The 27,336-nt window shown below is 30.8% G+C and overlaps 1 protein-coding gene across 1 annotated transcript in view; it reads left to right on the forward strand.

Annotated features, from left to right (window-relative positions):
* Positions 1-5,321: 5,321 nt before the first annotated feature.
* Positions 5,322-27,336, forward strand: part of LOC145324211 (limbic system-associated membrane protein-like) — a 123,666-nt gene continuing 101,651 nt past the window's right edge. Inside the window, exons 1-2 of the mRNA XM_080166834.1 lie at positions 5,322-5,552; positions 18,935-19,057. Coding sequence (XP_080022960.1) covers positions 18,959-19,057 — 99 coding nt within the window. The 5' untranslated portion in view covers positions 5,322-5,552; positions 18,935-18,958. The remainder of the gene's footprint in view (positions 5,553-18,934; positions 19,058-27,336) is intronic.

A 27,336-nucleotide genomic window follows, 5' to 3' on the forward strand; every position in this document is an offset into this window, starting at 1 on the left:
GAGCCATTTTGATTCAGCGGTTAGCATAATTCTTTGAAACAGGAAGACCCACACAAAGATCTTGAATCTTTATTATATGGATTTGCCGACTAGCAGGCAATGATCACAAAATTCCGTAGCATTGTTACAAAAATCATAAAAGTTTGAAACAGAAAACTCCATAAATGTAGAAACTTAGCTTTTCATCATAAAAGATAGCCCTCTAATAAACAACAGTTCATTTGAGTACCTTACTATGTAGTAGAAAATAATATACAATAATATATCAATATCTGTGTTATGTGTCTTCTATTTAAGAATAATATATATAGAAATATCAGGAAGGAAGGAGACATTGGTCTGTTTAATACACGGTACCCAAAGTTTTATATTCACATTTTCTTATTCGTTGGCTTAACAACTTTGGAACTTGTATTGAATTTTGATTTGTTGGTACAGAGTGTCCAAACGTTTTGACCATAAATGGTAATCTTCAGAAGGAATATTTTGTGTATCATCATTGGGGATATGCAATACAATGCATTAATTTATCAGCCATTGTCTTATCCCTTTATATCCCTGAGAAATATAGATAATTTATTCATTATTTTTTCTTTATTCTTATTGTAAGAATTGGATTAGCGTAACAAATGAATTTTAGCTTTAAAATAAATTGCAAACTACTGTTTTATAATACATTTAGATATGTAAAACACATTCCTAAAACATGTTTTTGGCTGTTTTTATGCATCTTTTTACATAAGAATAACAAAGCTGAACGGAACAAAAACAATTTAAAAACCTTACACATAGATTGTTAAAGCTTAGAGAAGTCAACTGGCCAAATCCTAAAAAAAAACTTTTACCAGCTAGAACTTAGGATTTCTTTAGTCTAACACATTTTTTTTAAATTAAAGGCTTAGAAGATTGTTATCCTTAGGCTAGCCTAAGAAAAGTTGTAGTTTGGTTATAGATTATTTTATGGTTTTGATATTTTAAGAGATGCTCTCTAACGATAGATTTCATATTAATTTTGTCTTTTGCTAAAAATAACTCCCATATTGTTATCTTAGCATCAGACTTGTATTACACTTGAATTATTGGCTTATTATACAATGCATGGAAATATATATTTGTATATGCACTCTTTATTAATAAAGACTGTTATTCATTTTAGGACAGGGAGAATGAATATTAAGTATAGATGTATATTTGTATAACCCAGACATTTACCTGGATCCAGTGTTGGTGACCTTTTTCGTCAGCTAGTAATTTTTTTTCTGCCTTTTGTGGTGACTTGGCTGTGTTAATATTTACAACGCTATTGGCTGATATTTAAAGACCCAATTGAAAGTTGGCACATGATCCTTAGGGATGGAACAGTTATTTAACCTCTTTCTCCTCTATTGTTTTACTTTAAGACAGATCTTCTTATGAAACAACATGTTTTGTACATTCAGAAAAATCACATAGAAAGTTAAAAATGGATGGAAATTAATCGTATTCGAAGCTTTACTTAAATTTTTTTTCATTCAAAGAAAACTGCCTGAACATTAACAGAATATTAACAGAAATATTTTTTTTTATTGGTGAAAAAAATCACGAAACCTGTTAGATGAATTCTTATATTTTTCAATATTTATGTTTTATTATAATGACTTACTAACCGATAAAAATTACAAACTGTATCTTCATTGGTATTGGCAATCAGCCGTCTATCTTGAATAACACCTGCGAAAATCACAAATAAGAGTTGCAGACATTGACGGACAATTATAAAGTAGTTCCGCTTCTAAACAATACAAATGATCGGCTAATATAGTTTTTTAGTGACCTAAATATCATGAATCAGACGAATAAAATAATAAGATTTATCAATATGCTGATTCTGCCATTACAATCGAAATATAAATACCTGGATGTTGCACCAGATTCTCATGTACTCTGATAAATTGATACTCGCAACTGGCTAAAATTACGATACCCACCATCCTCTCCCTTTACCCCATCCCTTCCAATCCTACTAGATGAATGAACTGACTAATAATTGATGTCCTTATTAGCGCCAAAATTGACAATAAATTTTCCACTAGCAATTTATCCACCTATTCTATATCCACGTATTTTATATCCATTTACATTACATACATCGAAATCAATATCAAATAGTCAGAGAATTGGTATTGTAACTAGGATAGCGAAGCCAAAATAACATAAAACGAGCAAACTGACAAATTAAGTAAAAAAGCAGATGTTTACTTGTCAAAGAAAGAAAAGAAAACTGAAGAATATGCAAAAATATTAAAATAATCGCGAAACCTTTCAATAAGAAGGGATAATCTATAATACAAAGTAGAACGATGTCTGTCCGTCTGTCTGTCCGTCTGAAGCTTAAGATCTCAGTAACCACTGAACCGATTGGGCTCTACTCTTCAGGGAATATACCTACTGGTCCTGTGATGGTTTTAAGCTATTTTCTTGGGGGGGTGGGACACCCCCAACCCCCCCAAAAAAATGAAAATACCCACCCCCAAAAAAAATTTTTTTTTTTACTTTTTCTTTTTAAATCTAAAATACGAAAAATTAAGTTGATCAAACCTAGCAAAGCCCTAGAGGCTAGGGGCGAAGCCGCTAGTACATCTATAATACAAGAACGATGTCTGTATGTTTGTCTGTTTGTTTGTCTGTGTGTCTGTTTGTTTGTAGCGAAGGATCTCGCTAACCGCTGAACCGATCGGGATCTCCTTTACAGGGTAGCTTTTCATAGGTCCCGGGAAGGTTTATAACTATTTTCTTGGGGGGTGGGACACCCCCAACCCCCCAAAAAAAGAAAAATACCCCCCTCCAAAAAAAAATTTTCTTTTAAAACTAATATTAAAAGACTGGGGTCGACTAACCCCCTTCCCCCCCCCCCCCGAAAAAAAATCCCCCCCCCCAAAAAAAATTTTTTCTTTCTTTTTTATTTTAAATCTAAAATACGAAAAATTGGTTTGATCAAACCTCTTGGGGCAAAGCCCCCTAGAGGCTAGTGGCGAAGCCGCTAGTCATAAAAAAAGAATGACCGACACTAGTTTTCATGTTCGTTTGATTTACTGTTTGATTTCATAGCTTGGCTTTTATTTATGTTGTCATCCTTGTTTATGTCCTTTCAGCTAATGTACGATTACATATGTATCGTGCAACATATCAGTATTAAATTTACAATAATCAATTCTAAATTATACACATACTAGAGGCTTCGCCCCTAGCCTCTAGGGGCTTTGCTCCAAGATGTTTGATCAACCTAATTTTTCGTATTTTAGATTTGAAAAGAAAAAGTTAAATTTTTTTTTTTTTTGGGTGGGGGTATTTTTCATTTTTTGGGGGTTGGGGGTGTCCCACCCTCCAAGAAAATAGCTTAAAACCATCACAGGACCAGTAGGTATATTCCCTGAAGAGTAGAGCCCAATCGGTTCGGTGGTTACTGAGATCTTAAGCTTCAGACGGACAGACAGACGGACAGACGGACAGACAGACAGACAGACATCGTTCTACTTTGTATTATAGATATAGCTAGAGCTCGAATTAAATCTGAATTCAATTGAACGAAAAGAATTAAAATATTATCTCTATATCATTTGAAAATTTTCCTGTGAATTTTTGATTAATTTGATTTGATCAAAATGTATTTCCTTAATTTAAACAAGAAATAGCTTAAAACCACCACATGACCTTTAGGTATATACCCTAAAGAGTAGAATCAGATCGGTTCAGTGGTTACCGAGATCTTAAGGGACGGACGGACAGACATCAAGCTACTTTGTATTATAGTATGGAAGGGGGGAAAGTTATTGTTTGTTTATTACTCTAGGTCAGGATAGGATAAGTTATATTGTGTACAGCCCCGCTGGGTTAGAGTACATCAGGTCTAAGCCCTGCATAGTAATGACCCCTACAGGGGTTAGGCTTAGAAAAAAGACTACCTCTATCTTATTTAGAGTTATTTTAAAAGTAGAATGAGTGGGGGGGGGGGGGGTCAGTGCTTAACAGACACTTTTTGGTAAGGCTCTAGAAATGACTTTTATATAATGTTTACTTATACATACTTAAAATTTAAGACCTGGTTATAAAGATGTTTTGCAACATGTTCCCATACTTTATTTTATTACCACAAAAATTTTATCCAATACGGATGACAACATCCATAAAAGCGAAGCGAAACGGTAGGACAAACACTTGTAGAGTGTCATAAATGAATAATCAGAATATAAATGTATAAAAGTCAAAGCAAAATTGTGAGTAAATTTGTTTAAAAACTTCTTGATACAGGATAATGTTTGTGGACAGACTTACATTTTTAGGACTTGATTGTAGAGTTGCTTTGCTTATAATATTGTACTTTTTTGTCCCAGGAATCAGTATACCAAAAATCAGATCAAGCGGGTAATTTTATTACATAAATTTTTTTTTAAAAAGTCAACATGTTTAAAATAGACTTACGGACATTAAGGTAACGATTATCGAGTTGCTACGCTTTCTAAATCGTAACTAACTACTACAGAAATCATCGGACGTATGGACGGACCGACACTAATTATAGAAAAGCTACGCTTTTTACAACATTAAAAATCACCATTTGAAAACAACCATAACTTGCGTAGGGTAACGATCAGAGGTGAATTCTTAAAAAACGTTTGCCCCACTAAAATCAGTTTGCCCCATTAAAATCAGTGAGGCAAACTAAAAATTTAGAGCAATCATTTCTACACGGACTGATGCTAAAAGTAAAAAATCTTTGCCTTGTAACAAAATTTGATAATGTATTGCAATTTTATATTTTCTCAGTGATAATCTTTAACTTTAATGATTTTCGGATCACTGCGTGATTATTATCAAAATTTTAGATTTAGGATTTTATTACTAATATGTAAGTAAGAATTGAACCCCCCCCCCCCTTCCCCCCTCCTAAGATAATCATGAAGCTTTACACTCGTTTTGTAAAATAAATCTATGAATTATACCTAAGGTTTACATAAAATCACTCAACATAAATCAAATTTCAAATTTATTTATTTTATAGAATGTTAATTATAAAATTAAAATAAATATTACCCAAATAAAAATGTTAATTAAAGAATATTATATCCTTTAAGTTTTACCTTTTTATTAACTTTCAATATATATCCCCACCTGCACCCCCCCCCCTTTCCCCTTTGTCAAGCCTTACCTCTGCCCCCCTCCCTCCGAGAGGCTGTGTGTGTGAATATTTGAACGGAGAATAAAGCACCAAAGCTCGGAGCAGAGAAGAACCATACCTCAAATTTTCACGATACCTTATTTTAGTTAGTTTCGTTTACTGGCGTTATCAGCGTGAAGGCAAGAAAATAATAAAAATATACATTTTTACATTTGAAAAAATTAAATTATTGATTATAATTGTCAATAATAATTTTGCTATTATAAGTGAATTAAAAGTGTTTTATTTGTGTATAAACATATAGCGTAAAATGTGAAAATATAAAATATTGAGAGAAATTTTAAAAGTGAATTGAATGTTTTTTGGGGAAATGATATGATTTAGGATGTATTGTTAGGTAGGTATTCAAGTTTAAACCACAATTTTCAAAGGCTGTTTTGTAACTTTGTTAAAAGCCAAGCTTCTCTACATTACACATGTGTCCGTCTTAAATAACTCTAATAGTATATTTCAGCATATTAGAATCGTCAAATCGATTTCAAGCTTTAAAAAGGGATTCCTTTAACAATACAGGATGTTTATGAAAAAATAGCAATTTCATCTTCAATACCAGAATGTTCGTACGTCTATTTTAAACATAATGGTGTAAATCCTATGAAATTTTAAGACTTAAGAAACCCTAACTCACAGACTAGCCTAATAAAATTTATAAGATTTTTCACACTAATTTAAAAAAAATTATTCTAAATTTTTACACATCCATTATCCTACTTAATTTAAAATGTAATGCTATTATGAATTTAAAGAACGACATGAAACACACCCATTTCAATTTAATATTGCAGTCAACACTAATATCCGTTCGATTGAAAGTTTAATTTAGCTTCTATGGATGCCTTCATCCTTGTTATACACATGTTTATGTAGAAAATACCAGGTAGGGAGGAGACAACGGGATGTTTATTACACTAGTCCCAAAAGTTTTATTATAAAGTTTTCTTATTGGTTGGCTTAACAGCTTTAGAGACTTTAATTTAATTTTGAATGGTTCATTTAGTTAAGTGTCCAAATGTTTTAACCACTAAGTGTAATCTACAGAAGGGGAATTTTTGTATATCATCATCGGGGATGTACACCAATTATTCGGCCATTGTCTTATCCTTTTATATTCCTGAGAAAATACACACAAATAGATCCAGAATTTATGTAATTTTGATGTTAGTCAAATATTTAAATAGTTTTCTCAACTTTTAATGGATCTCAGAAAGGATTATGCCAAGTTTTTGTATTGAAGATTAGGCCTACCTGTACATGTACTTACGTATGCATGCAAAGAATTTATAAGTAGAGGCCTTTTGAATTTACATCAATATTAAAAATAAAACTGATATGTTTTAAAGGCCATATTTGCATTAAAAGAATCGGAAAATAATGAACAATTACGCGTATTTGAATAGTTACAGCAAGATTTTTTTGACTTCATATTAACCTGAAAGTTTTTCTTCAAAAATCTTTTTTAAATGACGCAAAAACAAAAGTATTACTGCACCTAAAAAATAAAATAATTTGTTGGCCATTTGATAATTAAACCTTGCCGAAAATTGATGACAATTCTAACAAAAGACTTTTTTTTACCGATGAATAGCTATTGCTATATGTAAATTTCAGGTACCTAGAGCGACATGATAGCAGTCATTTATCATCATACTTAAAGTAACATTGACAGATTATTTTTTTCTATTTTTTCATAACTTTAATTTTCGTTGCTATAACACAAAGTATCTTCTTTAGCACCCTAGTAACTCTACAATCATTACCAGAATGTCCGTACGTCCATTTTAAACATTTTTGATTTTTTACTTTTTAACAACAAATTTTATGTGATCTAATTATCCGATTGATCTGATTTTTGGTATACTGATTCTTGGGACAACAAAGTACAATATTAAAAGCAATGCAACTCTCAAACCAAGTCCTAAAATGTAAGTATGTTCATAAACATTATCCTGTATCAAGAAGTTTTTCAACAAATTTACTCACAATTTTGCTTTGACTCTTATTCATTATATTCAGATTTTTCAGTTCTGACACTTTTCAAGTGTTAATGTTCGCTTTTATGGATGTTGTCATTCTTGTTTCAATAATTTTTTATAAATGAGTTTATGTGCTTAAGAATCAACTTGTAAGCTATTACCAATTTTTCTTCCTTCTATCCAAGATATTTGTACTTAACATACGCTTTCCTGGCTGTTTATAAAGGCTCAATATTAAAAAAGTACATGGTAGTGAAATATGAGTAGTTTGTATATTCAAGTTGCAAACCCATATATTTTTGGCTTTTCAAATAACCTACATAAATAGCATATATGTGCATCCCACACAATTTCAAAAGTGTAAAAAGTATATACGCTTGATTTAAGTGGTAAAGGTACTCTATAATTCACTTAGCTGTCTGTCCGTAACATTAAAGAGGAAACTGCCATTTAAGATAGATGGCAGCCATTTTTTGTGAAGATTCTCTATTCCAATGTCAATGACCTTCTTGTATATGTTTTCTCGATTCGTCGGTCTGTCGGTCATGCTAAAACATCTACAAATTAAAGCAGCTAAAATACATTTGAAAAGTTTCATGATTTTGTTAGATAGATAGAAACATAACTTGTTTTTATTCATTTTTTTATGAAATACATCTTTATATATTCTTGATTTTTTAATGATAAACAAGTCTGCTCTTTAAAACCATTGTTCGTATCTATACATCGCTACTTATAGATGATGACAACCTTGTTGTATACTAAGTTGAGAAATACACAAGATACCCAGTACAATAAAATAGCACTTAAAGAATAAAATTATAGCACATCTCATAAGAAAGCTAATGTAAAGAAAATAAAGCTTATTTTAACAAGGATGATAATATCCATAAAAGCAAGGCTCTTAAACGGTAGGTCAAACGGACATTAACATTTGTATTGTGTCAGAACTAAATAGTCAGAATATAAATGTATAAGAGTCGAAGCAAAATTGAAGTAAATTTGTTGAAAAACTGCTTGATACAGGAAAAGTTTATAGACATACTCACATTTTTGGGATTTGATTATAGAGTTGCTTCGCTTATAACATTGTACTTTGTTGTCTCAGGAATCAGAATACCAAAAATCAAAGCAATCGGTCAATTAGATCACATGAAAATTTGTTGTTAAAAAAGTAAAAAAAATCAACATGTTTAAAATGGACGTAAGGACATTCTTGTAATGATTATAGAGTTGCTACACTTTCTAAATCGTACCTAACTACTACAGGAATCACCATGCAAAGTTTGAAATCGATAGGACAATTATAAAATGCCTAAATTAACTAAAAGAGCTATCTTTTCCGGACGGACCGACCCTAATTATAGAAAAGCTTCGCTTTTAAAGTTAATTATGTTTATTTTTAATGATTGTACTAGAATGAAATTTCAACACATATAAAACTATGGTATGTGCTTAGATTTTAAAGAACAGAAGGACAAACGCCGTAATCACTACTGTTCATTAAAACCTTTGAATCAAAATTATGAATAGAATCTATACAACTTTTTTAATTAACTAAAATATTTAATCTTTATGTTTCTTGATCTATTGTAATGATTATTTAATTTTCTTAACAAAATAAAAAGAATCCTCATATTAATTAAATACTTTTCTTTCCTGAAAAAAAGGAATTTGAGGGTTACTTCATTTTGATGCCTTTGACAAAAAATGTTAAAAATTGGAATTTCTTATAAATGGTTATTATGAAACGAAGGTGGTATTTTCGTAAGAAGGAAAGTGACAGAAAAAAGGTATCTAAAGGTATAAGATACTAGCCTATAAATGATGAAAAACAAAATTATCCCTTCTGTAGATTACAATTATTGGTTTAACTTAATGAAATAGTATAAAGCAAACGAATAAGAAAACGTCATTATAAAACTTCGGGGATTGGTGTAATAAACAGTTCGTTGTCCTCTCTCTCTCTCTCTCTCTCTGGGTTGACACACATATTGATAGAGAAGCTTTGCTTATAAAAATGATTACATATGTAAATTATACATAGCTAATGAAATAATACCAAAATGCGTTTTTTTTCCGACAAAAGAAAGACATATTGTTAATCTTTAGTATTATATGGTATAAAAACAATAACGACAAGGTCCAATGAAGCTAATCTTTAGAAAAAAAGTAATTAAATTTTCTCGTATTCATTCGAATCCGGTGGATAGGAACCGGTTCTCATCCATACGAAAAAACTATGTCTAGCATCGTATTATATCCAGTTTTCTACGAATATAGAAATGTACAATCATAAGATTAAAACTAGTTTTTTAGCCGGTGCCTTCGGCACCACGGGACTAAAAAAACTAGTTTTAATCTTATAATTGTACATTCTATATCCGCAGAAAGCCGTTATAATACGATACGAGAAATAACTATTCCTAAATTTTCCTACTTAATGAATCTTGATATAGGTCCAAGGAAGGATTTAGACTTTAAATTTTAGTATTATGCCTTGGTGGGCTTTTTGGGCTATTTTCTGCATTAATTATACCAATTTGATTACAGGTTCCCTATATGCTGGCGGTGCAACCGCAAGTTATAAAAAATGAGACTCTGCAATATTTAATTATGATGAAAAAGTCTTGCTTTCTTTATTTTTATATAGCATATATTATTTAAAATGTTAAAGCTATTAGTCCATTTATTACTGTCCCTTCCTTTCTAGCGTTGTTCACAACTGACGTACACATATTAAAGATTTAATAACTTCGCTTTTAGCATGAGCAAGTATATTATTTAGTTAATCCTTAACCTATCCTAGTCTGAGTACGAGAGATTAAGTACATATATATATCAGGAATACAGGGGACATTTAGCGGTTTATTACACTAGTATCCAAAGTTTTATATTAATGTTTTCTTATTTGTTGTTTTGATAACTTTGGGGACTTTATTGAATTTTTATTGATGGTTTCATTAAGTTAAGTGTCCAAACGTTTCCATCAATAATTGTATTCTACAGAAGGGATAATTTTGCTTATCATCATTTGGTATGTAAAACAATTTATCGGCCATTGTCTTATCCCTCTTTTTGATTGAATTTTGATTGGTTGGTTTATAAAGTTGAGTGTTCAAACGTTTCGACGTTTAATTGTAATCTACACAAGCGGTAATTTGGTGTACAATCATTGGGAATGTACATCAATTTATAGACCATTGTCTTATTCCATTAGATACCTTGTTTTACATACCATAAGTTTATGGCAAATACACCAAAAACATTTAAATTAAAAGGTTTTTTGTTTACAATTTTTCCAATGAAATTGTTGATTTACCTACTGTTTTACCCAAGAACACACTACATTATAAATCTATTTTTTTCCCTGTGTTACCCACATCTAATTTGACGCAAAATGACGCAGCCACTCATAAGCTTTCTTTGTCTATACTAAAGACTTTAAAAGTAAGTGCAGCTTGTTTTTTTTTATTTATAAAGTTAATCATTATAAATAACCCGCGACCGTGGCTCAACACGTAGCGCCTTCGCTCGTCGTCGGGAAGGTGATAGGTTCGAATCTCGGTCCGACACCGCATCAAAAACTAAAGACGTTAAAAATGATTCCCACTGCTACTATGTCAAATGCGCGACGTAAATAGTTAGAGTGGGGGGAATGCCTTGGCCCAAAACAAGCGCAACTCGTTACCATGCACAGTTAGGACTTCTCAGACAAAGGTCGTGCATCACAGAGAGTTGGTTGTCTGTAATGTACTGTACCACGGGTATGAGGTGAAGGACCAAGAGTCTGGCCTTGAGTTGACAAGTTGACTGTCCAGTCCAAGTGCAACTCACCCATACGACATTAGCATAATCATTATAAATTATCAAATGCTTTGACAAATTTAAAGTTACATTAATTAATTTGTTCGAATATGTCTTGTTTTATATGTTTATTCCCTGAAGAGTAGAGCGGCGAGCCCAATCAGTTCAGCGGTTACCGAGATCTTAAGTTTCAAACGGAGAAACATACAACCTTCTACATTGTGTCATAGATTTGGCTGTGAATATTAAAATCTTAATATTCTTGATACTTTTTTGTTTGCTTATTTTTGATATGAATATTATATTAATACTATTACAAACTTTTTAGACTTATGATATTGTTTTATATGAAGGCTAATGCGGCAATATGCTTTTATTCAATTTCTATAATGGTTAATGGTCTATAAAACCACGACATAAAATTTAATATTTCCCTCTAACAATGGACGCAATGTTTTAATATATCCATTATTAGTAGTGAAGCTACTCTATAATTCGAAATGTCCGTCCGTCCGTCTAAGACAGAAAGGGGGAAACGTGATTTTCTCGGCGCCTATAAAAGATATAGAGAGCTGAAATTTTAGGAATTTAATTTGTTACCATTCTTCATATTTTAAGTTTCATTAAGATTCGTCAATTGGTTGAGGTGCTAGATCGAATCCTACATTTTTAAGTTTTATAATTTTCTCAACTCCTGTTCAAGATAGACGGCTGAAATTTTCAGGGATTGAATACTTTCATATTTTGTATGCTGCAACATAGTTTATTTTCGCCGGATATCCATCCATAATTTTTGAGCTTCGCTACTTATGGATGTTGTCATCCTTGTTTTTATATTATAAGAGCTAATGGGGGGTAAACAACATAAACTGTGGGTCAAATTATTTTTATGGGAAAGTACACAGATAAAAATTTCAGTTATTAATTGTGTCGTTTATTTTTTTCTCGATAAAATTTAATAGAATTGGTCAAAATGTAAACTTTAGAATATGAACTATATTTTCACTCAAGAATCCAAGGGATAAGGCAATAGCTGATAAAATGATGTACATCCCCCATGATAATATACAAAATTAACACTTCTGTACAATTATTAGTTGAAACGTTTGACCACTCAATTTCATAAACAAACCAATCAAAATAATAAAGTTCCCCAAAGTTGTTGGACTAATGAAAAAGAAAACGAAATTATGAAACTTTGGGGGCTTTTGTAATAAACAGCCCAATGTCCCCTACCTCCTTGATTTTCACTACTGAGATAATGATAGCAATATAATATAGTAATAAACTGTAAAATTAAAGAAGTAATACATAAGAAATTTATCTAATATCGTTTTAACAGTTAATAAAATGAAATACCAAAAGCAATTGACTTACATCAATTCAATAGGTAAAGTAGTAAGGTTATTTTTGTCTGAAGCTTAAATTTTCAATGACTACTGAGATTTCCATTTCAGAGAATCTTTTTATAGGTATCATTGTGGTTTTTGGCTATGTTTATGCAGTCTCCATGTCCTTTAGAAAATAGAGCCCCTAGATGCTAAGGGCGAAGCATAGAAAATAGCTTAGTTTATATCTAAAATATGCAGCTACAAAGAAAAAAACCTTATACTTTATATAATAGGATAAGTGCATCTTTTGAGTCCATAAAAATTCAAAGTTTGATAAATTAAAACTAAAAATAATATCAAGTTAATCTGTAAAAATGTAAAGTTATATAAATCCTCTAAATTAAAATGTTGGGTAGCTAGAAAGAGACAATATAGTTCTAGAGAATAGATGTAAGAAACTAGATGCTTTTTTCCTTTCACCAAAAGTGGAACTTAAAAAAACATTATAAAAAAGCTATTTATATGATTTTTTTTAATGAAAGGGTGTGATAGGACACCGCAAAATTATAAGGGCTGGAAATAAATTTTAATTGTTTATATACTGAATTTTACTTCGAAGATGGTTGATGAAATTAATTGAAGGTCAGATCTTTGTAGTAGATACCACGACATATATTTTTATTGGTATTTGAATACAACCAATGCAATGCATTAATTAAACAATCTTTATCTGTTGATTGAATTTCCCCCAACTTTAATTATAAAATATCAAAAAATAATATATGTATATATAAGGGCAATAGAAAACATTTTTAACGTTTTAGTATAAACTAACTTTATTTAGTTTTGACACTCCAAAAATTCGTTTGTTCTACCGTTTCAGAGCTTTGCTTTTATTGATCTTGTTTTCCTTGTTGCCTCTCTATCATTTAGCTCTATTCTTATAGAGATTGACTAGAAATGAAAAATTTCTCTGTTTGCTTTAAAATAAAGTTGTAGCGATATGATTTATTTGTTCACAAATAAATTTAAGCAAGGAAATTTGTCTTCTTAAGTAACGTGCTAACGGAAATAAAAAAAAATAACAGCCCAAAGAGACAAATTTGTTTGTTAAATTTGAATCGAAATCTTTTCAAAACAATTACTGAAAATCTATTTTAGACAATACATTATCACAATCAATCTAGCTTGCAAAATTCTTAATTATATTAATCCTTTTAATTTAAGAATTTCCTTTCCTTCTTATACCTATTGTCCTATATTTAATCTAGTTCTATTATTTCACGGGATGCGTGGATAGTACAATGAAGAATAATTCTATGTTCAAATTTATTTTTTTGAGACATATAAAAATAACAGGATGTCTATCTGTTTTTATGTCTGTAGTGAAAAATCTTGCTATCATTTGGATCGATACGACTCTATTTTACAGAGAAGCATGTATTAAGAGGTACCTACATTATTATTCTACGTCTATATGAAATTTAATAAAAAGTTATTTGAGTTGACATATTATCGATACTACATCATTCAATTAAAGTTTTTAAAAATAAAGGTTGGCAAATTTATTATTCCTCTCCCAATAATTTAATTTGAGACAGCGTAAAGTGGCACCAAAAAAATTACGTCATACGATAAAGTAACAAAGGAGAAGCCGGTGTAAATTTACCATTGGTCAATTACAGTGTATACTGGCCTCTCATTGGTCAACTTTATAGTATAATGTCATTTTATTGATTCCACTTTATGCTGTCTCATTTAATCTATATAAGGGTTATTGTGTTTATCATAATTGGGATACACATATATTGATCAATCCCTTAGGATACCTGTACACATTAGGAAAAAGAAAAAGATGAATATTAATTTAACATTCATTGATCCCTCCCTCCTTGGTTATTCTTGTGAAACCCCCAAGTCATCATGGAGTTAATCCAAATTTTATACTTTAATTTGAGAGAATACTGAAATGAAAACTTGAAATCTCCCTAATATATGCTAACTATATGTATTTCCTACAGAATTGCACCAATTACTCTTTTTAAATGCGAAACTTTTCTATAATTAGGGTCGGTCCGTCCGTAACGGTTAGCTCTTAACTAAGAAATGTTAGAAAGCGTAGCATCCTTCTTTATTTACTAAGTATATTTGCGATTACTTTTATTTAATGAAATCTTCTAATTTTTAACATTAACAAAGCAGCCTGCTTTATTGCATCAAGATCCATGACAGATCTATATAGGAAATAAATGTCTATAAATGAGCTCGAGTCTTCCAATGGTAAAGTGTTTAAAACTCATAGTGCTCCAATAATCCTCATTAAACTCTCATTGACCAAAGCGATAAGACCTTTATCCTATTTGTTTATGGAATGAATTAAGTTTTTCACTTCATGTAGATATTTAAATTCCATTGAAGTATTTAATCCTTATTTCATAATTAAATAATATACGTTCATAATAGAGTAAATCTAAGAAAACTGTATTTTAAAAGAATTCGATTGTGGCGACACTTCCTTTGTGTTAAAATATTAAAACTAAAATTTTAATCATATTAACCCTTTGGTGATGGTAATGTGAAAAAAATATAATTGAAAAAATCTTTTTAAAATCATTGAATAAATAAATAAATTAATAAATATTTACTTCTTTCTTTTAGATAGTAATGGCGGGGGAGAAAAATTTATTTATTGAGAAATAGATAAATATATATGTACTTATAGAAAACTAGCCAATAGCGATATAGTTATATTGAGCCAACTCTAGTACTACATACGGAGCTACACACAAAGTACCTAGTTAAGGACTGATTCGACCCCCCCCCCTTTATTAGAAATTTTATGAAATTGAAATAAAGGAATGGTTAGTTTTTTTTTAGTATGATCAGGTTTAGGAAACTGCAGGTATAAAGCCCCTGCATATGGTTAGGCAAACGAAGAAAAAGACTAAACTGCTTACCAGAAATTAATTTAGTCTTAAAATAAGTAGGGGTTTTCATTGTACTATGTGTAAAATCAATGAACAAACGCATATTTTTTTCCGCGATTGTCAATGAGATTAATAAAATTGTCTTTTAATTTTAAAAAAGTGCACTTACTTTTTAAGGCGTAAATCAATTTTAAGATACAAAATAACAAAAAAGTACTAGTTTTAAATAGAAAATTAGTTGAGAGGTTTGAATCATGTTTCTGCCTAGTTTATATTTTTAAGCCTATTTTGAAGACTTTTTTAATGTACATTTTAAAAAAAAGTCCTGTTACTATTTATTTCATTATTGCTGCCCCTATCCCAGATTTTTGAGTTTTAACAAATTATGATATTAATCGAAATAGACCCTGCATATAAATATTGAATGACATGTATTCTGTCAAAATGAAAGGGCTAATCCTTTCGGTGGAACAGATTGTATTAAAAGGGATTATTTTCATTTGTTTCCTAAAATTATGGTATAGCAATAAAAAGGGGATCTTATATTCTTTTAAAATCTAACTATAAACAAGGATGAAAACTTTAATTGATAGCGAATCACAAAGGGAGTTATAGAGCAGATGTTACGCTTTGAAAACAAAGTGGTGAGGAAAAAAAATCTCAAAAACTTCACATATCAAATTAGAAATAGCTGTTGTAGCCTGACTGACGACCTGTGTTAGTTTATTTTGATGCTGTGAGTATTGGTGCAAAAAATGGGCACATGATTCCAGTGACGTCATATTTTTCTTTCCCGAAAAAGGGAAGGGGGGAAGAAAATCTCTTCAAAAGAGATGGGGAAAACCCCCTTTTCTCCCATCTCTTTTTTTCTTCCCCCCTTCCCTTTTTCGGAAAAGAAAAATTTGACGTCACTGGAATCATGTCCCCATTTTTTGCACCAATACTCACAGCATCATTTATTTTTTGCAAGAAGTATCTTTAAAAAAACAGCAGTCTATCTTAAAAAGCAGATAAAATGATATTATTGTGGACGGAAGAAAAATGGATAGATTGACGGGCTGACGGACAGACAGATAAGTTGTATTTGGAAAATAAGGAAGAGGGGTTTTTAGTGTTCAATAAGTACTGTGTGTAAAATGTATATAATAGAAAACTGTAAAGAAAAATGTAAAAGGAATTGCAATGAATATTAATAATACACAAGCTTGTAAATATAGACTTCTGCAGGGATCTAGAGGGATAAGGCAATAGCCGATAAATTGATGTACATCCCCATTGATGATACACAAAATTACCCCTTTTTAGAACTACAATTAGTGGTTGAAACTTTTGGACACTCATCTTTATGAATCGATTAAATAAAAATCAATAAAGTCTCAAAAATTGTTATGCCAGCAAATAAGAAAACGTTATTATTAAACTTTGGGGACTAGTATAATAAACAGTCCAATGTTCTCTTCCTCCCTGAGACTTTTGTCTGTATATAAAAATAATATTGGATAATATGATAACCAAAGTATTATTCTTTAGTTAGGACTAAGGGCGTGCACAGGATTTGCAGATGGTGAAGGAGGAAAAAGACTTAATGTTCTTAACTCAACCTCCTTCTTAAAGGGGAAGAGGTAGTAAATTCTCCACTGAACAAGTCTTATAGGGGTAAGGGGGAAGGGCTGGTTTTTAAAAAATAAATTGTTAATCCCACCCCCCTGACTTCCTTAAATTTGCCAAGGGGTTAGAATGAAATACCCCCTCTCCTTCCCTGTGTACTCGCCCATTTATATGTGACAAAAAATAAATATTCTTGATATATTTATTTCTACATTATCATATATCGACTTGTAACATACAATTTTGTCATTTATTTATTTTTTATGTCAACAAGCAAGGACAGCTGTGTTTATATGTAGTGCAACAATAAGAACATTTTGTCAGACAATATTATTATATGTATCAATAATTTTATATTAACACATAATTTTATTTTTATGTTACCTAATTGACGATGGATTCTTATTCAATTTCAAGTGATCATCTATAGAACCCAAGGGCATCATCCGCTAGTAATTGGATGCAAATCTCTAACGCCCAATGATGGAAATTTAGTTAAGTAATATACAACCGACTACCAACCCTTAGATTGCACAACTTTTGTCTGAAAAGTCCTAACTGTGCATAGTAATGAGTTGCGTGAATGGTTGCGAGAATAGGGTATATTTATCGGCCATTGTCTTATCACTTTAGATCCCTGATCCGTTCTTATATATTATCTGGGCCTTTTGTAACTAAATTGATAAGGAAAAACAGATGATATTTTCACACATTTATAACACAGATTTGTAAGGGCTCGGCAGCCGCAAAGTTTAGGCTGCCAATGGCTGAGGATTGTTTACAATGCAGGGGACATTGAAGTGGTACCCAAACTTTTATAACTTATTCGTTGAGTACAAAACTTTGGGCACTTTAAATTTTAATGGTATGGAACCAACCAATCCAACTCAATAAAAATTCATGAGAAGAAGATTAAAGTCCCTCAACAGATTATGACGTCATACGATAAAATAACCAATGAGAGGCCAGCATAGATTTTACCATTGGTCAATTACAGTGTATATTGGCCTCTAATTGGCTAATCTATCGTATGACGTCATAATCTGTTGAGGGACTTTAATCATCTTTAATTTTAATGGTTCCAATTAAAGGATATAAACCTTTCAATCGATAACTTTAATCTACATAAAGATTGTTTTTGTTTATTATCATTGGGTATGAATACCCTTGGTTATTTCTTAAGATTCCTTTTTATAACGACATTTTAGATTAGACAAGTTGACAATAAAGTCAGCTGAAAATTTGCAAATTTTTATGGCTATGAATTTATGCGGTGAGTTGTTATTATTAGCAGCTAAATAGTAGTTTTTTGGTGTTTTTACTTCAGCGGCTGTTCAACCTCGGGTTTTCTTTTTATTCTAAATTAAATTTCAATCTTATAAAAGTTTCAAATTATGCAAAAAAATATATTGCATAATAAATTTATGTTTCTTTTACTGAAAAGTGCAATGTTACAACAACTAAAGATGGCAACCTCCATAAAAGTGAAGCTCTGAAACGGTAGGATAAGCGAACATTATAAATTGTAGAGTGTCAAAACTGAATACACAGAATAAAGGTCTAAACAATATGTAAATTGGTTGAAAACTGCTTAAATACAGAATACTGTTAATTACGTAATTTTATTGAACACAGTAATAGTGTCTGACTGATTATGACGTAACAAAAAAAAATTAGCCAATGAGAGGCCGTTATTGATTAATGGTAAAATTAATAGTGGCATCTCATTGGCTATTTTTTTTTGTTACGTCATAATCAGTCAGACACTATTACTGTGTTCAATTTTATTTTTAGGACTTAATTATAAAGATGCATTGCTTATAGCATTGTACTTTGTTGTCCTAGGAATCAGTAATCCAAAAATCAGATAAATAGGATGATTCTGTAACATAAAAATTTGATGTTAAAAGAGTAAAAATTCAAGAAAAAAATTTAAAATATGGTGGATCAACATTTCTCCAATCCCTCTCCCCCAAGTGCCTATAAGGGCCTTCAGGAGAGTAGCCGTTCGTAATTTATTTTAGAAAAAAATAGATACTAATCATGTAAATGATTTTTTTTTTCTCTTTTCAGGTTAGTCAACTCTAACGAGAAGGAATGCCTAAACCTGGAAGTTCATTCTGGTCACCTGGAGGCTGGTGCCCGCTGCCAATTTCAGTTCCCAGCAACATTACTGCCCTGGCGCTAATATTTCTAAGGAATCAAATATCAGAAGAAAAAAATTAATAGTCAAATATTTATTAGTAAATTTATTAGAAATAAATATCATATTTAAATAATAATAATTTAAATATTAAATTTATGAAAAATATTAGGCTTTGATCCAAAAATTACAAAAGAATGTCTAAAATATTCCTAGTTTATATAACTGCATTAGTTATCCTTATAACCAGTGGCTGCTATTTAGCCAATTAATTCCAATTGAAATTGCCGTGAAATTTTTTTTTGTAGGAGTAAGGTTATAGAATAGCTTGTTTTTTTTCATGTAACTGAAAGAGAGTGAGTAAGAAGGGGAGAAAAAAGAGAAGGGGATTGTGGGGAAATTTTCCTTTATAATTGTTTGTCAGCTTCACATTCCCTTTTCCCTGCTTATAATAGAGTAACAGGATCTATGTGAGTCTGTATGTCAACTGGACCGATAAGGTATCTTTTACTGTGTGTATTTTTGAAAGGTGTTTAACCATTTTGGGGGAGGGTACCACCACCCTCTTAGAAAATAAAAAAAATATTTAAAACAGGCCACTAGGAGAAACACAACTAAAAACATATGATCATAACATACATAAATTATTTCTTAACGGTAAGATTTAAATTAAATTTAATTTATCAGCGTATTATTGTCATTTTAATTCATGTTTATCAGTTAAATTGACAAACTGAAAAACATTTTAAGATTTTTTTGCTGCTAAAATAATATCTTATTTTTTTTAACATTATGTAATTTTGCACATAAAAGTTTAAAAAATGATAATATTGTTAAAAAGTTTACTTTCTTTCTAAAGATTGCAACAAAACTTCGTGTAAAAGATTAAACAAAATCAACTTATCTTCCTTTTTAAAATTTTATCATAAAATTTTTGTTCAATATCAAAACAGTTTTTTTGTTATAATTCTACAAATAGCCACTGTTAGTTAATTGACAAGATTAATTTTTAGCCCTTTAGCTCTAATATGACTTGAGACAAAAGAAGGAGGTTGTTCAAGACCCATCCCCACCCTAACCTTGAAAGGCCCGGAAAGTAGTTAAGGGTCAAAAGCCATTATTAGTAAATTGCATATTAATAAAAATAGCAAAAGAATTAAAATTAAATTTTGAAGAAAAAAAGATAAAATGAAAGCAAACACACAAATTTCCTTTATTTTTCCTTAGAAGTTATGAGAAGTAGAACTACAATTAAAGTTTTTAGCATTTCTGCAACCATAAAATAACATTCATCCAATAAACAACGAGCAAGAACAAGGGACGGCACGAAATAACATGGAATAATTTCCGGTATGGCTTCGAAACTGATTATTATCCGTTGGATTAGAATCAGTTCTAATTTATATTATCGTATTCTATACAATATTCTATGACTAATACAATGAAAAATAAGATTTTTTCCCCCGGACTTTGGCCTCTTGGTCTAACAAAACTGGTTTTAATCTTATATAATTTTAAATTTAATATACGCTAAAAATTGTCTATAATACTATGCAACAAATAAGCAAATAAATAGTATTCGTCCCCTTATGACGTTTGTTAATGTACTAAGGTGACCATATATATGGACCATTATATGGACCCAAGAAGGAAGAGGACTTTGTTAAACTAGTCCCCAAAGTTTTATAATAACATTTATTATTTTTTTGCTTCAATTTAATGATATTGGATTTTCTGGTTCATTAAGTTAAGTGTCCAAACATATCAACCACTAATTGTAATCTATAGAAGAGGTCATTCATTAGGGATGTATATCAATTTAACGGCTATTATCCCCCTGACATGAACCAACTAGTATTATAGAAAAGCTTTGCAATAAATACTACTCCTAATCTAATTCACGTGAATCCTAAAGATCATTTACTAAAGCGAGAACAATTTATACTTTTTCAAAGCGCAGCTTTTCTACAATTTATTTACATCCCAAATGATGATACACAAAATTGCCCCTTCTGTAGATGACAATTAGTGGTCGAATCGTTTGAACATTATCCTAATATACCGACCAATCAAATTTAATAAAAGTTTTCAAAGTTGTAAAGCCAACAAATAATAAAGCGCTATCATAAAACTTTGGAGACTAGTTTTATAAACAGCCCAAAGTCCAAACATTTTACCATCCTTGTTATTTTATCTGTACAACTGGTATGAAAACAAAAAGAGTAAAAGCATTTTACTCCATTATCTCTTCAGGGATAGGATAATAGATGAAAATTTATCTATCCATTAATCTTTATTTTAAAAATTATAGCTAAATAATAAAGTAACGGGATGTCTGTAAGTATGTAATGTATGTCAGCTAAGATATCGTATTTGAATTGACCTCTAATTCCAAATTTAACAAGGTATTAGGCTTTTTGCGAAGTTTATAATAGACACCCAACCTTTTTAAAGACAAATGTGGAGTGGCAACTTACCTCTTTGGGAAATAGCCCTAGCGGCCCCTCTTCCAAAAACAGAACAAAATTGTAAATTTATTTAACCAACACTGTCCTTTCCCTACCTGATTATCTCCGACTTTTATTATCCATCATTACACACAAACAACTAAATGAATTTTACTTTATACAGAGACTAGTGGCTACGCCCCCAAGTTGAAGTGAATTGTTGATTTAGCCTCCCTTCCTAATTTTGTTTTTTAGAAAAATTTTTAGGGGAAGAGGGATAGGAAACGGGAAAGGACAATTTTCCTCTTAAGAAGCCTTTATATAATACACAAATAACCAACCATTCATATTTAAAAAAAAAAGATGGTGTGGTAATAGTTTTAGATCAAAATAGTTTTGTTTATATATGTAGAAGGGCGGGTCGAGTTGCAATCTTTTTTGGATTTTCACATTAGTAGACATTGGCAGGGGTTACTGGGCCAATATAAAACCTTGTGAAACTTGAAAGGGGTTTTAATCCAAATCAACGGGTGCGCGGAGGTATAAAATATGCCCGCCCCCTTATAAAACCAAAAATTGAAATTCCTTCAAACACAGGCATGTTGTAAATCAAAATGACCGCATTAAAATGCTTATTTCGAATCTGAAAACCGTTTTGAAAAATATTGCTCCTTGTTTAAATAAGATCTCATTAAGTACCTAAAAACAGCTGATTTAGTCAAAATTGTTTATTTTGGTATGTTATTTGAAAATCATTTCAGACTGAATCGATATTTTTGAAAACGGTTTCAGATCTGTAATCAGCATTTCAATGCTGTCCTTTTGATATGCAACATGCCTGTGTTTGAAGGAACTTCAATATATGGTTTTATAAGGGGGCGGGCAGATTTTATACCCAGCGCGCCCGTTGTTTTTGGATTTAAAAACCTCTTTCAAGTTTCACAGGGTTTTATATTGGCTTAGTAACCCTTGCCAATGTCTACTAATGTGAAATTCCAAAATCGACCCACCCTAATATGTAGGTCCGCATGATTAGGTCGATCACTGAAGGTATAGGCCTGGAAAAGTTGACCTTAATTGTAGAACTGAATAAGTTTGGCGATTTGTTAAAGGATAACTACTTTTGTTCGGGAAAGTAAATTTCCAGTATAACTCACTTATACAGTGTTTTTTTTTATGAGAACTTTTTAAAAAGCTATTTTACCCCACTTATAGTTATCAGAATTTAATGATTAATGGCTTATTTTTTTCGTTTTTTTAATGTAATTAATAGAACACCAAAAAAATATTTCAGTTTTTATTTAAAAAGTACAGTAAAATCTAAAATTCAAAACATCTAAAATGGTTTTAGCACATTTGTTTATGCCTAAATCTTCTAAGAAACAAATTTGATTTTCTGTAGTCGACTTTGGGGGGCCAGTATTCCCTCCCTGGTTGAGATATGACCTTTAAACTTTGTAAACTTCTAGTACATGTCCCTAATAGTATCTGTATACATTTTTAGCTATATATCTAAACTTTGAAGTGTTTTGCAGCCATTCTTGCAAAAGGTTGAATATTTGAGCATAAGAAAAATGCGCTAAAACCATTTTTAGATGTTGACACCTAACATTTGAATTTTAGATTTTACTTTTTTTACAAATAAAAACTTAAATATTTTTTTGTTGTTCTATTAATTGCATTAAAAAGCGAAGAAAATAAGCCATCAATCATTAAATTCTGATAACTATAAGTGGGGTAAAATTGCTTTCAAGAAAAGTTCCCATAAAAAAAAACACACTGTAATTTTAATTTTCACTTAATAAAAACTGTTTTGACACATTATTAAAGAATATGTATCGTGTAGTTTTATGAAAATCACAAAGAAGAAAAACAATTATATTTATTAAAATCACTATTTTGTTAGTGCGGGCCTTCTATATTTTTTTCTTTTTCGTGCAAAACTCTAAATAATAAACTCTCAAACAATTAGAGTTTAGAAGGCTTGAATAAAGCGAAATATATTTTCTACAAAGAAGTGTTTCCTTACTGTGAGATAAAATCAACCTTATTCGACGTTCACTCAAAGCCCCAAAAATAATGGACTTAAAAGTGTATTAAACTGTATATAAGACATTTGCGAATATATTGATACCATTAATTTGCCTCTTAAATCAAAAAAAGTATGTTTTTTTAATATTTTTCTCTTGCTACAAATCAAATTTCAAATTTGAGTCACCAAAAATCCTAAACTAATTTTTGCTCTAGAAGAATCAATTTTTGGAGTTAGAAAGTGCTTAATACCCCATTTTAATCACCTGGCATTGCTTTATAATATATAGGAAATAACTTGGTTGTTTATAGAACAGCTGACTAAAAAATTGAGGTCTTGTGATAAACCCACTTTAGTTGTTTCTCCATAAATGATAATTTTTTTCCAATTTTTTTTGGCTGTAAAGAAGCTTTATATATTCATATAACATCCACCTAAATTTGACTTTTGGTATTTTATTTATAACATCACCAGAGTGAATTGAATTTTGGAAAAAAATATCAATTTATATTTTACACTGCTATGCATTGTTCTTGTTCTTGTTTCTAAAAAATATTTATATTATTAAAAAGAGAATTATTTAACGCTTCTATAGGTATGTTTATCATTTTTCTAGGCTAAATATAACTATAATTACACCATTTTAAAGTTAGACATCATAACATATTAACACAATTATTGAATCGGTCTGTATTATTAAGCTGGCAACCCTTAAAACAGCTGCATTTCATTATCCTAGTATATAAAGTAGTAAGCTTTCTTGTCTTTAGCTTAAGATTTTGACAATTACAGTACTTATTGAGTTCTCTGTTTTATGGAAGCTTCTTATAGGTCCCTGGATAGTTTTGGAATTTTGAAAAAAATATCAATTTATATTTTACACTGCTATGCATTGTTCTCGTTCTTGTTTCTAAAAAATATTTTAATTAAAAAGAGAATTATTTAATGCTTCTATAGGTATGTTTATCATTTTTCTAGTCTAAATATAACTATAATTTCAGTATTTTTTAAACATCATTATATTCGAGTTATTGTAATTTTAAATAAAATATCAATATCAAGAACTATTGGAACAATTTTTACCTTGCAAATGGTGGTTCATGTGTATTTTTCTAGTCATAGCAGCCAGGCCGCTCCTTAGCCGCTTTTTAGCGGCCAGCCGCTAAATTTTAAAACAGATGTAGAGCGGCCAATTTTGCAGCTAGGATGACCAAATTTTAGGACGAACTTTTAATTTTCATATAAAAAAAATTACTATTTCTGATCATCGCCAAAAAACGGCAAATAATGGAAACCGCCATTTTCCGCGGTTACGGCGGTAAAACGGTGGTTGGCAGCGCCGATTAATATTTTTATCTGTTTGATGTTGCTCAAGGATTTACCAAAAAAATTTATAGGACTCTAGCTGTAATAGAAGCCACGATATTCATGATATATGTCTGTAGTAAAAGCCGGACAAAAATCGGTCATAAAGTCGGTCAGGGAGCGGTCAAACGGTCATAACACATTTTTTCTCAGAAGGTCATTGATATCCAAGTATTCACCAAAAAAATTTTAGGTTTCTCCTTATACACAAAAGTCATAATGTAGAAATTAAGATTTTTTTAGAATTTGTTTCTAATTTTGGTGCTACCCAACCGACTTTGACCGGACATGCACCACGACCGACACAGACCAGATATCCTAATAAAATCAACTCTTGCTGACATATAATTACTAAACTTAAAAAGTCATGAAGTCACAGCATTCCATCTTACCTACAAAAAAAATGAGATTGAAAAAACTAGAGGGGGGGTTGGAGCCCCCCCCCCCAATCTGTAAGGGTTAAATAATTCTCTTTTTAATTATAAAATATTTTTTAGAAACAAGAACGAGAACAATGCATAGCAGTGTAAAATATAAATTGATATTTTTTTCAAAATTCCAAAACTATCCAGGGACCTATAAGAAGCTTCCATAAAACAGAGAACTCAATAGGTACTGTAATTGTCAAAATCTTAAGCTGAAGACAAGAAAGCTTACTACTTTATATAATATAGGATAATGAAATGCAGCTGTTTTAAGGGTTGCCAGCTTAATAATACAGACCGATTCAATAATTGTGTTAATATGTTATGATGTCTAACTTTAAAATGGTGTAATTATAGTTATATTTAGCCTAGAAAAATGATAAACATACCTATAGAAGCATTAAATAATTCTCTTTTTAATAATATAAATATTTTTTAGAAACAAGAACAAGAACAATGCATAGCAGTGTAAAATATAAATTGATATTTTTTTTCCAAAATTCAATTCCCTCTGGTGATGTTATAAATAAAATACCAAAAGTCAAATTTAGGTGGATGTTATATGAATATATAAAGCTTCTTTACAGCCAAAAAAATTGGGAAAAAAAATATCATTTATGGAGAAACAACTAAAGTGGGTTTATCACAAAACCTCAATTTTTTAGTCAGCTGTTCTATAAACAACCAAGTTATTTCCTATATATTATAAAGCAATGCCAGGCGATTAAAATGAGGTATTAAGCACTTTCTAACTCCAAAAATTGATTCTTCTAGAGCAAAAATTAGTTTAGGATTTTTGGTGACTCAAATTTGAAATTTGATTTGTAGCAAGAGAAAAATATTAAAAAAACATACTTTTTTTGATTTAAGAGGCAAATTAATGGTATCAATATATTCGCAAATGTCTTATATACAGTTTAATACACTTTTAAGTCCATTATTTTTGGGGCTTTGAGTGAACGTCAAATAAGGTCGATTTTATCTCCTGTGTAGTTAGCTCTAGCCGCGCGTTTTTTAAAATATCTATAGTACAAAGTAGAACGATGTATGTCCGTCTGTCAGTCTGTCCGTCCGTCTGTTTGTCCGTCCGTCCGTCCCTTAATATCTCGGTAACCACTAAACCGATCGGATTCTACTCTTCATAGAATATACCTACTGGTCCTGTGGTGGTTTTAGGCTTTTTTCTTGGGGGGTGGAACACCCCCATGCCCCCTCAAAACCAAAAAATCCCCCCCCCCATTATTTTTTTTGTAGAAGATTTCCTTGGTACTTTTACGTATTTCGCCAAAAAAAATTTTTTATCACCTCTTGGGGCAATGCCCCTAGAGGCTATTATAATAAAATGCAATAAAAGAATAATATTTCTACATGTGTAAAAGTGTTTATTTAGTAAAAATGATCAAAAGTAAATTATGCATGTCATATTTGCTTAATTTCTATATTTTCTAAGTATATAATGCTAATGTAAATCTATGCTGTAAAGAGACACTCTAATTTCTTTAAAAAATTGTCATATAAATTATTTTCCAATTGTGGAGGTGGGTTTTTACAGGGCTTCCTCCTTAATCAATGTATTATATCCTACATTAAAACTTCGCCCTCCCCCCCTCCTTCAATTAAAATCTTGAACCTTTTTATGCCAAGCCTTAACTTTACTTTATACGATCTTCAAATTAATATTATTATTAAACTAATTTTAGATGAAATATTTTTCTTTTATAAAGAACTAGGGTGCTACATTTAAAAAAAAATTGGGTGTGAGTATTTTTTCTCCTCAAACATTTATAAATCTTTAATACATAAGAGAAGATTCACTGTAAATAAGAAGCATATTGGTTCAGGGGTTAGCAAGGTTCTTCGCTATATAAATAAGTCATATACAGAGACATCGTGTTCCTTTTTTATGTACCAGCGGCTTTGCCCCAATAGGTGATCAAAAAAAATTAAGGTAAAATTTGTAAAAAGACCAAGGAAATCTTCTGCAAAAAAAGGACCAAGGAAATCTTCTGCAAAAAAAAGGGGGGGGATTTTTTTGTTTTTGGGTGGGTTGGGGGTGTCCCCCC

The sequence above is a fragment of the Acartia tonsa genome, chromosome 7 (genome assembly GCF_053477335.1).
Source record: "Acartia tonsa isolate MP-2025a chromosome 7, ASM5347733v1, whole genome shotgun sequence".
In the NCBI taxonomy this organism is placed as follows: Eukaryota; Metazoa; Arthropoda; class Copepoda; order Calanoida; family Acartiidae; genus Acartia; species Acartia tonsa.